The sequence below is a fragment of the Antedon mediterranea genome, chromosome 4 (assembly GCF_964355755.1).
Source record: "Antedon mediterranea chromosome 4, ecAntMedi1.1, whole genome shotgun sequence".
NCBI lineage: Eukaryota > Metazoa > Echinodermata > Crinoidea > Comatulida > Antedonidae > Antedon > Antedon mediterranea.
The window spans coordinates 3,315,091-3,331,255 of record NC_092673.1 but is presented as its reverse complement, the minus strand read 5'-3'; the positions used below and the strand labels follow the sequence as shown (position 1 = coordinate 3,331,255).

Sequence of the window (16,165 nt, the reverse complement as noted above, 5' to 3'; positions counted from 1 at the left end):
TACAGACAGTAGTCACCCAGCTAGCCGGTAGGTCTACTCTAGACTAGGCCTACTACGTACTAGTAGCCTAATGATGAAAGGAATATTTTGGCAACGGAATACATTGCAGAAACAGTGTAGACCCAAAATAATCGCGGATAGGTTCACCGTGCAAGCGGAAATTGACATTATTCATGTCCAATTCTGGAGCAAGAAGTGAAGTATATAATTAGGAAAAGCAAGAACAACTCTCAAATTAGATTTTATTGAATCACACTGACCAGAGAAGTACTGGGAGTACCATTCATGGTTATTAGCCTCAAGTTATTCTGTATTGAAGGTAAGTAACTCATGCTTGTTGCTTGCGACATCTTTATTATGTTACTAGTGTTTAGTGGGAGCGTGATAACAAATATGAACAACTTTTTTTTTTTTATATCTGTTAGTTTATCCGGGTTTCTTATTTATACCTGCGAAAAAGGGATCTAAACTAATACAAAATGTTGGTACTATAAATCATTTGTTTAGCTAACACCTGTGAGTTATGTACTGGCTGGTCTAAAGGCACCATAAATTGCTGGTAAATGGAAGCAGTGATGTGGGTTCGATTGGTCTTTATTTCGGTTTTTGTCAAATTTATCAAAGTATTTAGGTTTTAAAGGTTAATATGTTTCTTTTGTGGATACGGTCAAATTTATCAAATATTTAGGTTTTAAAGGTTAATAATAATATGTTTCTTTTGTGGATACGGTCAAATTTATCAAAGTATTTAGGTTTTAAAGGTTAATATGTTTCTTTTGTGGATACGGTATGTGCGCTGTATAAGTCTTATTATTATTAATCAATTACAAACTACTTTTCATGTTTTTAAACTTTTAATTTACTTGGTCCATAAAAAATATCTTTATAATTAATGCTAACATTATAGAAATATCTGCTGCATATTAATCGTAATTGTTTCTTCATTTTTAGCATACATTTTATATATACTTGTAAAATGTTAATGTATATTAAATAAGATACCTAAATCTATACAAAACGTTAATAAAATATTAAGAAAGGCATAGAAAGATCAAATGGAAGGCTCTTTACATTAAGTTCTAGCAACTAATAACTAATATTCTATTAATTAGAAAAAAAACCCAAAATAATGGTGTGTATCTCCATTTCTGAAATATATCTTTTAAAGTATTAGGTTACTGTAGATGGAATTCATTTTAGCCTGAAACAATTTAAAACGTCCAATCACAACAGAATAAAGTTCTCCCGCACAATGTAATTATAGTACTGTTCTAAATCTCTTTACCATAAATGTGCTATTATATCCAGTCCAGTTTGTCAAATCAAGAACATAACTTAATGGTAAAAGAATCTTCATCAGTAGGCCTATCTTGTCCATTGAAATTAATTTTCACAAATTATCATAATCATATTGTTTTGATTTTACCATTAAAACATCTTTATTCAATTAATATTTTTTCCTAAATTTTAATTCATTTGTTAATAAAAATAAATGTTTGTTTAAATTTCTTCGACATAATTAGCAGGAAACATTCCATATCGTCCATCTGGTCCAGTTCCCATCCACCAACCATCATCTATCTTGTCAATATTCTCAATTATATCATCAACATCAAAGGTTATCTCGGAATCATCGCCTATTAATAATAAAGGGAAAGAAAGGTAAATGCTGGCAGTGTTCAAATTTAATCTATATTTCTTGTTCCATATTAATTTTTTAAATACCTTTGTGTATATTATTGCTCATTTTAATAAGGAAAATAAGGCTGTTTATAACATGGGTTGAAGGATGTAGCCAATCAGATGCGCTGAAATGAGTCATGTGTGCGCTCTTTATTTTTTCGCTATCATGCACTGGAGTGCAAAAAGTGTGCAGCAAAAAGGCAGATTACCGATAGCGCTTGACGCTGCACGATTTACGAGTACGAGAGTCGCCCCATTTGTGTGTTATCATTATAACAATGCATTAAAATGCATTCACATTATAATTCACTAATCACTTCCTGGTTCAGATCTATGGAGTCATGTACTACTAAAGCATAACTGTAGGTCTGAACGGTTCCTAGTTACCCAACTGATAAAGCAATGTAAGTCTGAACAGGTCCGTAGTTACCCCACTGATAAAGCATTCAATTATTCACATTCAAGTTTAAATATCTTACCAGCCTGATAATCATAAACGACTTTAGCCCTGATGTTTACTCCAGAGCTCTGTGGTTCATACTCATCCTGTGTGTTCAGATCTGAGTATGCCGACTCTGGAACCGTCTCGTCTATGTTGCCATATGTTGCGTCTGGTTCATAATTGTCTTCTGGTACTTGTTGATTGGCAGGTTCTTTTGAAAGAGCAAATTCTTAATTAGTAATTTACTCAATTTATTAATATTAACATCAACAAGATAATTATTCCTCATTATCAGAAATATGCTATAATATGAACTCGTCAACAGTAAACCAAAAAAAGATTTGAACGTTACGCATAATTCTGATTATCAGAGTAAAAATCTCTGAACAAATCTATTGCCATAGTGCACAATATGAAAAAATATAATACAGTTTAAAGTACATTAAATTTAAGTTAATATTTATATATATATATATATAGTTTTGTTTTCATTCTAATTCCACAACTACGTGATAATAACAATCATATCTTATAGTTAGCTATTGCTTACCTTCCCAATCATCATCATCTTGTGGTGGTTCCTCATCCGATTCTGGTTGATAAGGAGTGGTAGGTAATGGCATTGCTGCTTTAGCATCTTCTCTTGGAGGAGGTAAGGCAGGAGGCTCATCAGCTGGCTCAGTCTCATATATCGGTTCAGGTTCATAGCTTGGCTTACTCTCATAAGTCGGCTCAGGCTCCTGTACTGGCTCATAGCTTGGCTCAGGCTCCTGTACTGTCTCAGGCTAATTTCAATAACAATTTTGTTTATGTTGTCATGGATTATTCACTAATTCAAAATAAATACTTAGTTCTTCACTATTTTCTTTAGATGTTTGTTTACATTCAGACTGTATTTGTAGTGATTTTAGAGCGTTTATAATTAGTTAAAGGAAATGCTAAAGACGCATTGAAATATACATGATTTTTTTGCAACAATATTTGTGAAATACCTCTGGTTCTGCTTCCACCACTTCTCCCTGGACAAAGTCATTCTTTGGTAGACGGATAGGTTCTTTGGCTGGTGGCCTTGGTGGAGGGGCACTTGCTTTCTTTTCAAAGAACGCTTTTGGGTTATTTGTACGTGCTGCGACCATTTCAGCCGCTTCCTAATGAAACAAAAACAGCAAATACTAAACTGTGATGATGCATCAAGCCTGCCTGACAATGTGTGCATGTTACTAGATATTAAAAATGTTGCCAGAATAAAACAGTAATTTCCAGAATTTCTTCATCTAAATTGAATCTTTGAATACCATACAATACCTTTTTTCTACTTGCCACTGGAGGTGGTTTTGAAGGACTGGTATTTGTTGCTTGTTTCGCCTCCTAATTGGAAATAAAAGTTCATTCAATTTATCACTTTGGAAATGGGATGTTGTAACTGGTAGTGTTCCATGGGGCCAATCACCTGCAAAGTGACCAATAGGTGCAATATACATCAATTTAAAATGTTTTTATCGGGACTGTTTATGTCTACCAAATTCTTTTTTATCTTACCCATCTTTTCTGTTCGTCATCTCTACTTTTTTCTAATGCTGCTTTTTCTTTGGATCTGATGATTTAAAGGGTAAAATTTGAGAATTAGACAAATATACATAGTTTGAGATGTGTGTGTATTTTAGCCAAGTACTTTGTTTTTTTATCATTCAAAATAAAGAAACTTAAGCTCTTTCTACTCTATCAAACTTTGTGACAAAATAATGTGATGTGCCCATTTATGGACATGGTGATGTCATATCACTACCATATTTAAGCATATCACTACCATATTTGGGCACATCACACTTTTTTTGTCAAACTAGTTTCATAGTGTAGACAGCGCTTAATAGAAGGAAACCATACTTGGCTTCATCAATGATTCGTGATTTCTCGCGTGATTGGTTTTCCCTCCGTTTTGCTTCCTCTATTTCTCTTGATTTTCGTTCTTGTTCAATACTTTGTTTTTCTTTAATTTTACTCTGTTTCTCTTGTGCAACTCGTAGTCGTTCCTCCTCCTGTAAGATGCAAGGACATAACACGCAATTAGTATACTGTAGCTATACCGGTCATTATTTTTAAAATAGTTCCCTCAAAAACGATCAATTTAGTAACTTTACCTTTCCTAAACCATTCAAGTTTATCTAATAAATAAAAGAAATACCTCAGTTTTTTGCCAAAAGTCATCACTCCTATTTTGACGAATTTCAATATCAGCTCTAGTCTTCTTATACACTGCCCCCACTGGTCCGATTGCTGGTTGTGGTTTAGAGGTCTCTTTGTGGAAACTGTAGTTTGCACCTGAAGCTTTGGCTACTTTCTGTACCAGTTCATCAATCTCTACATCGTCTTCTGTTCTTGCATTTATTGTTACATGAGCACCCTAAACACAACAACTCTGTGTGTTATTTGCATTAAACTGAAAATAGCTAATAAATGGAGAGATTTTATACAACAAACAATAAAAAAGAAGTTCAACTGAATTTATAACCAATTGAAGTATTTCAACACTCCAAACTTACCCTAAATAATTTAGCAACATCACTGACATGTCTTGCGCACGTTCCTTTCTGCGTGGTTGGTGCACCCTCACCTTGCTTAGATATAAAAAAAGTGCAATTATAGAAACAGAATGCATGCATGTAATTTTTCTCAGCACAGAGAAGAAAAGTCTGCTATTGTATAAGCCATGATTAAAATAAATAAACACTGAATGAAATAAGCATAAATTAATCTTTACCCAATTGATGAAAACATATTTTTGTAGCGATGTATTTGGATCTTTAATGCTGACAAATGCATACATTATCTTACTCCCACTCAATTCATCTACCATCTCATCCAAGTCATCTTAACAAGAAAAACAATGTTAGTATTTGAAGGTGGTGAGAAAGAAAAAAGTAGAAAGACGAAGAAGAAGAGATACAAGGGCTTATTAGGGTGAGGGTAGTATGATGATATGAAGTCTTCATACATAGAATAAATCTGACCAAAAAATATATATACAGTACTGTGCTAGTCATTCTCAATACATTATTTATAAATTATTTGTATAAATCCAAAGGCAAATTACTGAAAAAACGACAATGCTGTGGGTATCAGTGGCTGGATCTCAATGGAGATACAGAAAAAAAAAAGCGAAAAGCTAAATCAAAACGATAAGTAAAACAGCCAGAAAAGTTAGCAGAGCTTTCGGGCAACACTAGCCCTTCATCAGGAGGGCTATATTATTTGTATATATATATTTATTTGTGTCATGGTGTATAGACAATTTTTGTGATTTTCCTTGTAACCAGCAAGAACCGCATCTATTATTATACCTACCAAGTCTTGGGTGAACTTACCTCCTGTTTCTACAACTTTTAACTCAAATGACTTCCCTTCGTAGCCGAAAACAGCCCTAAAAAATGTTTGTTAAATTATAGGAAATTAATATAATAGGATGATAGATCATTGATAGAAACGTGTTTACTGATTGGTTTCAGCCCTATACACTACCAAATATTGTTTGCTTTTTAGGCTAGGCCCAACTTGCAGCCCTAAATTATCCTTACTTCCGCCTAATCGAGGCACCCGATAAGGCGATATATCTTCCTGGTCAGGGCCAGGGGTGTGGTTATGCGCAAGCAGAGGCCTAGCAAAGTATGTATTTATAATATGCAGATCTAGATTTTAATTATTAAGCTTACGTATGCATATAAAGTATTTAATACTAGGCAAAGTGCACATACCATAATGTGTCACTTTCGGTGTCTAAAACCTTTTTCCAGGCATCTACAAGTGCATCCCTGTGTTTTAGGAAGCTGACCGCCATGGTTGATTGTTGTTGATATTACTTCCGCGTTTTGACAAACGTAACACTCATGACGTAGGACGTCACTTACGTCTGGAGGGTCAACTTACTTATTAAAAAGTTAAATTCACAAAATATGTTTAATATCTTATTAAGTAATAATTTGTTAAATTTTAAAATATTTTTGATTTTTGAGAACATTTTTGCGTTTGTCTGGCATACTACCAAAGTAATAAACGCTCACATTAAATTGCGCCCTTTACGTTTGGATTTTGTTTAAATTCCCATGCCGATCGCACGCTTGAGTGACTCACACATAGAAGACAAACTTTGTCATCTTTGTCATCATCCATCCATCAATCACACTGACACCAGCAAAGAAGTAAACTTTATTGAAAATGTACCAACAAAATGATTAAAGTAAGAGTTCCATGTGTTTGTATCTTGAGATTATGAGCTTATAAGCCTATGTAAATCAAAATGCCATGTAAAATTCAATAACATGCAGGCTAACTTTAATACTACAAACTAGGCCTAGGCATAGCTAGGCCCCAAGTCTCTGCTGGTTGAGTTTCTTGTTTGCTGCATCATCAGGGTGCGCAACTAGCCCTAAATAGACATATAGGCCTAGGATTTTTTTTTTAAGCCAAGGCCTAGATTTTCAATACCCAGAGTAGTTACCTCCCAACCAAAGCTTTTATTTTTACATGGCATGGTGATAGAATCAAAGGACATTAAAACATACTAAATTCAGTGAAACACAAGAATAGTGAATACTGTATTTATTTTTTTATATTAAAAAATTATAATATATAATAAAATTGTTTTGTTATTTATTTTATAAGTATTGTTGTAATGACGACAGCCGTTGCACGACGTGTGGGCCTTGCCTATGGGGCAATGGCGTTGTTTCTTTCGATCCTGCATAACGTTTTTCTATTATACTATGTTGATGTATTTGTGTCCGTCTACAAAATCGATAAACAATCGTTTTGGATTGGAGAAGTAAGTACAATTGTTTACCTTTTATTTGATTTTAAGTAGTGTTCTTTTTTATTATAAACAACCTTTGTAATTTAATTATTTAAATATTTTCTTTTAGCAATTTATCTGATTTTTGTATAATTTCTTATTTTGTCTTTTTTTGCAGACTATATTTTTATTATGGAATTCATTTAATGATCCTATATTTGGGTGGATGAGTGACAAAAAGTTTCTTTCAATAAACAGGTATATTGCATTAACAATTCGTATATACTAAATTACATTATTGTGTCATAATAATAAAAATTATATATTATTTCATTCATATGAGCTCAGAAATAGATAATCTTGTGTAACTGTAATTTATTTACCATCCCATTCTCACTCCTTTGGAACCTTCCCAAATTGTCCTATAATATTCATCGAGTGCAGGTTGTACTTATAATAGCATGTATTGAATAATGTTTCATTGCCTGAATTTTGTTCCATTGATTCAATAGTGCTTGTTTACAAAAGAGCTTCAGCTGTTATTTGAACATCTATCAGTAAACATACAGAAAAACTGAAACCAAGTTATTTATTGATTAAATATGCTTTATTAGCAATCAAGGAACGATTTTTTCACATTTTAAAACATATAAACAGTATAATAATAATAATATGTTATTTATTTTAAATGAAAAATATTGGAGGAGGGGAAAATAAGAATTGATTGTGAGCTGTATAGTTGGTTAAGAATTTCATCCAAAATTTGATTGACTGTATAGTGTGTAGTTGGGCACCACCTAGACATGGAATCCACCATAACGAGTGCGGACGCACATTATCTCAATGTCTCTATATGTGCACAATAAATTTAACACGATCTAGGTTGTTGAAAATTGAAAGCTTATACTATTACTGCAATTTGATTAAATATATTATATTTTATTAGATTTGAATATGCTTTGTTAACTAACTCTAACAAAATTCTTCACTTCAATACCAAAATAGTTCCAAAGATGTTACCACAACACAGGTTATACAGCAACGATTGAGGGCGCTGTCAGTGCATGGTCCATTGTTCACATTATCGTTTATGAGCTTCTGGTTCTTGTGGACATATCCTGGCCTTCAATTTGCTGTTTGTCTGTGTCTGTATGATGGATTTCTCACCATGGTAGATCTTCACCACAGTGCCCTACTGGCAGACCTTGCCTTAACTGCCAATGATAGGTAAGGGTCTCTCTACACTATCAAACTAGTTTGACAAAAAAAGTGTGATGTGCCCAAATATGATCATGATATGCTTAAATATGGTAGTGATATGCTTAAATATGGTAGTGATGTGACATCATCATGTCCATATATGGGCACATCATATTTTTTTTCACATAAAGTTTGATAGTGTAGACAAGGCCGTAGACTCTTGTACATGTCCAACAAAATATAAACTGCCACCAAGTTATGATGGATGATTGTATATGGTGATGAATCACTAACAATTTACAAAATAAACAAAAAATACCAATCCCCTTCATTCGTTCACAGAATCCACTTCCTCTATAAAGTATAAAAGAAATGTAAAAATCAATAGCTGTTATTTCTGACCAATATGATGGCTTAATATAATGTATATTTTACCGGTAGAATTCATCCAGTGATTGACAGTTAAAAGTTGATAATGTACTACTTTTCAGATTAGATATTAAGCTGTTTGACAGTCGGCATGACCTATCTGGACTTCAAATCACTATACACTAGGGCATAATATTTGACCATGAACGTTTTATATTAATCTGTCTGTCAATCATAAGCATTAACCAATCAACTTGAAGTAATGTAATGTTCAGTACGCAAAAACTAAATGCTTTCAAATTAGACATATTTTTTTGCCTTCTGTTTGTATTGTACAGTTTTGAAATCTGGAAACTATGTTTGTTCCTTAATGCCTTTCATACACATAATTCATGGAGTCTTTAAGGAGGAGCTTTTGATTTGCAACAACTAAAGCTATGTCTACACTATCAAACCTTATGTGACAAAAATGTGATGTGCCCATATATGGACATGATGATGTCATATCACTACCATATTTAAGCACATCACTACTATATTTGGGCACATCACACTTTTATTGTCAAACTAGTTTGATAGTGCTTTAGGATCTACACATAGAATTCAAAACTATGTCAATGAATAGATTGAGGAAACGCATCTGAATTTTATTTTCTCAAGAATTGAAATAATTTTTTTTTATTTTATTAAATTTGAACCTTTAAAAATTATCATTTATTTTTGTCTTCCACAGAACAAAGTTAAATTCGTACAGCTCAATATTTGGCGCCATTGGTGCTCTTTCCGTGTTTTTCTCCTATGCCATATGGGATAAGTCAGACCTTGATAACTTCCGAATGTTTTGTTTAATTCTGACTGTATTTTCCTTCTGTGGATTTGTCATGTCTTCAAGATATCTTTTAAAAATCTTCAATGATATACACAAGAAAGATGACTACTTTCAGAGGTTAGTGATTTTCACATGTACTGTCATAATTGAACTTTAACCGGATCCAATTTGAAAAAATACAATGTAAAAGATATAACACTAGATTAAGCACTATATTATACAATCATTATACTCTTAAGCTCTGTCTACACTATCAAACTAGTTTGACAACAAAAGTGTGATGTGCTCAAATATGGTAGTGATGTGCCCAAATATGGTAGTGATATTATATCATGTCCATATATGGGCACAGTGGTTTTGTAGTTTGGTAGTGTAGACAGAGCTTTAGCCTCCCTTCTTTAAAATCCTGAATGTGCCACTTATATATGGGTTGTCTTCAAAATTTAATAGAGAATGGTATTGGGTGTGGGAAAAAATTCTAATACCGGGAATAATTTTACAAATTAATTATTTTATCCTGAACCCAAGGACAAGGAGTATCAGTTTACCATGGGGTTATGATAGGGGAAAGATAATGTGTTTGAGGTTAGCACAAATTGAGTGGGGATTATATTTGATCATGTGAATACAGTGATTTTAAATTGTATTTATTTGTATGCCATACTGTTTCACTGTTATTCAGATTCGTTTTATAACCATCATATCCTTTTTACCAGTCCAAGTTTAGACTTAAATAGCTATGCTGATGAGCCAACAGAAGTGTCTTTTAAAGTGTTTGTGAAACAGTTGAGGAAACATTCCAACTTCCATTGGTTTGCTGCAATGAATCTTATACAGGTAAATAATTGACCAATCAGAGAGGGGTATCATTTGACTTTTTTGACTATTTACACAGACGAGTGGTAACGGTAATAAAAATATAGATTCCATATCATAGTATGACCATTTACACAAAGCATGGAGCTGACTGGCGGTTTCCATACAGATTCTTCTAATTCTACGTGGGACAAGCTATGCGGTTTTCTGCTTACTGTTACCGCTCTCGTCTGTGTAAATTGGCCTTAAAGCAAACCATTCTATCACAGACAAAAATGATTGGAAACTCAATGTTGAGAGTTATTGTCAAAAGCCAATACAAATAAAGCAATGTTCATTAATTCTAAATGTTTTAAGTTATGTGGTCATATCTTTGATAAGCCATCTACTTGCATTGCCTCATCCAATTTACATTAAAAAAAGTGGACAATTAAATTAGTATAGTAGTCCAAGGGAGTAGCTTTGATCTGATGGCTGTATGGCGATGCTTAATAAATATGCATATTTGTTATTTATTTTTTTTATTCAACAAAGCATTTAATAAATACATTATCCTCCTTAAATTAACTTTTATAATTGGCAATTCCATTTTCAAACATATAGCTTAGTTAATTGATAACAATATAATAAATATGCATATTTATTATGATGTTGATTTAGTTACTGGTGTGTTTTCAATTTTGTCAATTTTGTAGGTTTTCCATTGTCATTTTAACAGTAATTTCTTCCCGTTGTTCTTGGAACTTCTTCTTGGTGATCAGCTATCATCCTCAACCGCATCGTTGCTTCTGGGAGCTTCATTCATGGCTCCTCATATCAACAATCTCTACTTCCTCTCGCTTTGTCGTAAATATAGCGTGTATACCGTTATACAATATCTGTTCTACATCAAGTTTGCTCTTAGTCTTTTCATGTTTTTTATTGGACCAAATCATGTTGTCATTCTGTGTTTGTTCATTGCGAGGTGAGTTTGAAATGGAAAATAGCAGATTGGTCCTCTCCCAAAATTATCAAAAAAAGAAACCCGAAACTAAAGTAACAATGGCAACAAAAGCAGCCGATTCTCGGTACTGTATCTATTTCCAAAGTATCATAAGAATATTTGGTAATACACCATGCCATGTGTTTCACATGTATCCTTATCCTGTAACCTAACCTACATGATACAGGCACCACATGTCAAATAATTGAGATGCTGTACCGTATTACCAAATATTCGTATGATACTTCAGAAGTAGATAGTATGTGGAGATACAGCACTGTGAATCGGGTGACCCAGAGATCCAAGTTATATAAAGGTGTTGGCTGTTATAAACACTTCAGCCCAATATGACATTTAAACATTTTGTATAATATTTTTTAATTTAAAGATATAATGTCCCCCAAAAACATGAAAAAAATAAATTAATTAAATAGCCCATTTTGCAGTTCTAATAACGTTAATCACATCTGTAAAAAAAATTTTCTTTAATTATTCGACTTGTAAAAAGACAAACCAAACGGTTAATTTTAACCAAAAAATATTGTCTGACAGACAATTTAGATATTTTTTGCCTTAAATTGCATTTTTTTAGGTGAAATGACATATTCAACAAAAATGTGAAGAAAAAAAATGTAGGGGGACATATACAGTATTTTTTATAGGCAATTTGTAACCATTTTAATTGATCATAAAAATGTGTTTCCCTTTTTGCTTATCAGCAATCGTATCTTCACGGAAGGCACGTGTAAACTCTTAAATCTTGTGATAAGTGACCTTGTTGACGAGGATTGCGTAATTCATGGGCGCAAACAAGCCGTGTCTGCATTAGTATTTGGAACAGCGGCACTGTTGTCAAAACCAGGACAGACATTGGCGCCTCTTTTTGGAGTGTCATTTCTTGCATTTGAAACAGGTAATGTTTATTTAATAAATTAATTTTTTTACACGCAATTTGATTTTTGATATTTGAAATAAAAGTGAAATAAATATATAATAATAATATAATATCCTGGATTTATTAGCGCCTAATACTGTGAAACCTCTGAGTGCTGAACATTTTTACCCCAGTCATTTTTCCTGATCAAACACGTATGGAAACATACTCCCATAATGCAGCTAGTAATCAGCACAAAGTTGTGTCTTGATCTAACCAGGTTCCCATTTATACACCTGGGTGGAGAGAGGCAAATGTAAGTAAAGTATCTTGCCTAAGGATACAAGCAAGCAATGCGGCAAGAGTTGAATTCGAAAATCGATCTCACGATCAGTAGTTGAAACGTCCAACTCACTCCGCCACACGCCCTTATAGTATTAAATGAGTGGGCAAGTAACTAATTTCACCTGAATATTAAATTAACATAATATTATGAAATTAGATATTCCTTACCCTATAATGTGACACTGTTTTCTCAACAGGATATGATATTTTTGCGTCAGACAGCGGGGGCATTTTAAAGATGAAAAACATAGAATCTGGAAATATGGATATGTTGCGTCTTGGCTGTTTTAACTGTTTAGTATACATCCCTCTGCTGTGTGCGTTCCTTCAAATTATACTCTGGTCAAAGTTCACACTCCATGGGAAGAGACTTAGTTGGATCAAAGACGCCAGAAGTGGTATATCTTTGTATACAGTTTAGAAGCCAAAGGAGAAATAAATGACCAAATGGTATCAAGACCAAATACTTATTTGTAGTTTTATGTATAGTAATTATTATATCTATTGTTCTTTATCGTTTTATGTCATCATGCCGTGAGGTAATTTCCTGATTGATCGTAATCAAAAAATGTTTTCAATCTTCTATCGACTAAAGCCGAAGTATAGTCGTTATCTCGGGACCGTTCTATGGCCACCACCAGGTAGGCTTACTTCATTAAAGCTTCTATGAATGGATGTACTGGTTGGGAGCAGGAACGCTAGTAGACCAAACCCAGTACCGTTTTGATTACGATCAATCGGGAAATTACCTCACGACAATACTTATTTTATTTAAATTTTGATATGGTATGTTGAAAGTATGTAATGATTATAACAATGTTCAAGAAATGGACAGTAAATTATGACTGTTTAACAGTTTACAATACAATAAATTTAGACAAAAAAATATTTCTTTAATAAAACTGTATATTTTTAGATTTATAGAATTATACACATATACTATATTTTATTTAGAATATTTATTTTTTCATGAAAAAATATTGTATTAAATGGTTGAATTTTCTGTGTGTTCGATGTCTTTTTAGTAGACCTAACCTAATTAGTTTAATGTACGAATTATTTGGCGTTTCATGATGTGTATGCTCGGTCACAAAAACGAAGTATTAAAACTTAAAATTTAATATTAAACAATTATATTTTAACTTTAATATGTCGGTAATAGCACTATGTGCATTTTAAGTATATGAAGAAAAATAATCGATGGAAATTACAATTAACCATCAAACAAACGTCTTTAGGCGTTTTACGGCGAAATCTACTTAATAACAAGATTACCAAAGGCTTTTCTAGTATTTTTATGCATGGTATTACCAAGGCAATCTAACAACAGGTTGCTGATCTCCGGAGATCAAAGGGTTTATCTTTTGCTGCGACACGATCAGTTTTAACGCGCCGCGTGCAGAGAATAGTGTACAGAGTACAGTACTACTGTTGGTATTTGTCGCAGCCAGACATAAGATCAAAGCACCGTTACAAGTTCCTATCCTGGTAAGGAGAGCTCAGTGTCCTGTTGTTAGATTGCCTTACCAATTATATATTCTTAGGTACCTTATGATGTTTTGCTTTTGGACAAAGCAATGTTTTTCGATTAAAATATAAAGTATTTTTAGCAACAGGTGTCATAATGGTTGCCACTAATTAATTAATATTCATGAATTAGAAAATACTAGTAACATTTCTATGTGGCGTTCAAAGCCCGTGTGTTTATTTATGCTGTTTTTATTTATTTATTAAAAAACATATTTATACAGGAAAGCATTACATAAAAACATATCAGGTAAAGATGTAACACCTGATCGACTTTCATACTAATTTTATTCAAATTAAGAATATCATATTCTAACGTTTGTACTCATTTTGATGATAGCGAAAAAAAAATATACATAATAAAAAAAAAATGGAATGCTATAAAAGACCGGATGGCGCCAGTAGGTAATACAGAGATTCGAACTCTCGACTTGTCGTCGTCCATACAACTTTGTAACGAAGTAGCTACTTAGCTTAGCCAGTCGAGATAGCGATTCGTTAATAAGCTCATGAACAGTGCACTGTCGTGATTGTGAAATAATAATGATTCATGTCATATTTCCCGCATATAGACCAGTATATTAGTATATTCGAAAAAGCAAAGGAATGTCGGGAAATAAAACAAGATTTTTTGTTTTGATGTCTAAAGCTCTGTCTACACTATCAAACTAGTTTAACAAAAAAAAGTATGATGTGCCCAAATATGGTAGTGAGTTGTCCAAATTATGGTAGTGATATAACATCATCATGTCGATATATGGGGCCCATATGGACATAATGATGTCACATCACTGGGCACCATTTTGTTGTCACATAAAGTTTGATAGTGTAGACAAGGCTTCTAAATGTCTAGTATGAAAGTACATTTTATCAAGAGATTCAAACACCGCATTTTCTATCTATGATTGAATTTATATAGGCTATAATTACTTATTAATAATAAATATAATAAATACACACTAAAAAAATCAAAGCTTAATAATTAATAAAAGAAAGAGTGAATGTATAAATTACATTTTTGAAGCGGAAAAAACTGGACAGCGCCAGTGGCAGAATATCGGTTGGAATCGAACCAACAACTTTTGAATCCATTTCAAAAATACTTCCATTGTACCACGATGAAGCCACAAAGCTAAACCAGCCGATAGTCTGATAGTTTTCGGTGGTTTTAAAGATGACATCGATGATGCAATTTTGTGCAACTGGATGACGACGGTCATGCTGTATACTATAGCCTATTTTTGATAATCTATGATATACCGTAGTTGTTCGATTATTTGACTTTGAATAAATAGAACATAATTTTTGGAATAAATATATAGAATATATGCTACCAAATTACACCCCAGGGGCGTTTATTTGAATAAATACAGTAATTTATTGCACGGATTCAGCATTGTTATTTCTGTAATTTTCCTTTTTATTTATGATAAAATGTGATAGGCCTAATGTTGTCCAAACTAATAGGCTGCAATGATGTAACATAAAAACTACATCGAATTTACAGTTGTAAAAGACTGGGCGGCGCCAGTGACTTAAAAGCTATCTCAGAGTTGGATTCGAACCAACGCGTTTGAGGCAAAGTCAAACATACTTCCATCTATTTCGAGAACCGAAGCAGTCACTTGGCTTAGCCAGTTGGAAGCTCGCGTTATTTCATGCTTATAAACTACCAATTTATGACGCAATAATTAACCTTGAGAATGCCAGGTTGGTTAGAAGAGGGAGACATTCACAATATCCTTCTCATCAGAAATGCTTTATCATTTGACTCGCGTGTGACACGCGTGAAATAATATTTTTTCTTCTAATATTTGATTTATATTTAGCAATCTACATGTCCTCCGTGGCCTAATGGATAAGGCACCGGCCTCTAAAACCGATGATTGCGGGTTCGAGTCCCGTCGAAGGTGTAGGCCTATCTTGTTTATTTTTATCCAAATATTTGGTTGGCACACAATCCCCACTTCAATTTGGTTTTTTAAAGTTATTGAACAAGCCTCCGTGGCCTAATGGATAAGTCATCGACCTCCTAAGCCGGGGATTGCGGGTTCGGGTCCCGTCGGAGGTGTCGGACTTATTTTTATCTAAATACTTGGTTGGCACAATATCGACTGCTGGGTTTACGTTGAATTTTCCAATGAGCCTCCGTGGCCTAACGGGTTCGAGTCCCATACTGATCCCTTTTATTTTTAGTTAGGACAATGCTGCTGTACATTTGCCCAGTCACTGCGTTTGTTTTAGTATCCTATCTTTAAAAGAAAATTATTCTCAAATATTCATAATAAACATTGAAGGTAGGTCCTAAGGAAGGT

General features: G+C 33.4%; 3 protein-coding genes across 3 annotated transcripts in view; 2 read left to right on the top strand and 1 right to left on the bottom strand.

The window, feature by feature from the left end:
• Positions 1 to 71: 71 nt before the first annotated feature.
• LOC140046288 (transient receptor potential cation channel subfamily A member 1-like) overlaps positions 72 to 16,165 on the top strand; it is a 29,367-nt gene continuing 13,273 nt past the window's right edge. The window contains exon 1 of the mRNA XM_072090871.1: positions 72 to 319. Within this exon, the coding sequence (XP_071946972.1) occupies positions 286 to 319 (34 nt within the window). The 5' untranslated portion in view covers positions 72 to 285. The remainder of the gene's footprint in view (positions 320 to 16,165) is intronic.
• LOC140046285 (drebrin-like protein) lies at positions 415 to 5,989 on the bottom strand. Its single transcript, XM_072090869.1, has 12 exons — positions 5,875 to 5,989; positions 5,488 to 5,543; positions 4,884 to 4,993; positions 4,666 to 4,740; positions 4,308 to 4,526; positions 4,010 to 4,161; positions 3,665 to 3,719; positions 3,431 to 3,493; positions 3,118 to 3,273; positions 2,676 to 2,910; positions 2,163 to 2,336; positions 415 to 1,637 (listed from the first exon to the last, which is right to left on the bottom strand). Exons 1-12 carry the CDS (start codon positions 5,955 to 5,957, stop codon positions 1,501 to 1,503), a joined length of 1,515 nt encoding a protein of 504 aa, XP_071946970.1. The 5' UTR covers positions 5,958 to 5,989; the 3' UTR covers positions 415 to 1,500.
• Positions 6,074 to 13,933, top strand: LOC140046286 (transmembrane protein 180-like). Its single transcript, XM_072090870.1, has 9 exons — positions 6,074 to 6,356; positions 6,782 to 6,941; positions 7,087 to 7,166; positions 7,914 to 8,135; positions 9,211 to 9,423; positions 10,023 to 10,143; positions 10,818 to 11,086; positions 11,824 to 12,017; positions 12,521 to 13,933. Exons 2-9 carry the CDS (start codon positions 6,792 to 6,794, stop codon positions 12,742 to 12,744), a joined length of 1,473 nt encoding a protein of 490 aa, XP_071946971.1. The 5' UTR covers positions 6,074 to 6,356; positions 6,782 to 6,791; the 3' UTR covers positions 12,745 to 13,933.

Excerpts from the sequence above, each read along its gene's own strand:
- LOC140046285 (XM_072090869.1), bottom strand. The coding sequence starts at position 5,957 with ATGGCGGTCAGCTTCCTAAAACACAGGGATGCACTTGTAGATGCCTGG. Across the intron at positions 4,994-5,487 it reads AAAAGTTGTAGAAACAGGAG|ATGACTTGGATGAGATGGTA; the intron begins GTAAGTTCACCC and ends TTTCTTGTTAAG. Across the intron at positions 2,337-2,675 it reads AGATGATGATGATTGGGAAG|AACCTGCCAATCAACAAGTA; the intron begins GTAAGCAATAGC and ends CTCTTTCAAAAG.
- LOC140046286 (XM_072090870.1), top strand. The coding sequence starts at position 6,792 with ATGACGACAGCCGTTGCACGACGTGTGGGCCTTGCCTATGGGGCAATG. Across the intron at positions 7,167-7,913 it reads AAGTTTCTTTCAATAAACAG|TTCCAAAGATGTTACCACAA; the intron begins GTATATTGCATT and ends ATACCAAAATAG. Across the intron at positions 8,136-9,210 it reads GCCTTAACTGCCAATGATAG|AACAAAGTTAAATTCGTACA; the intron begins GTAAGGGTCTCT and ends TGTCTTCCACAG.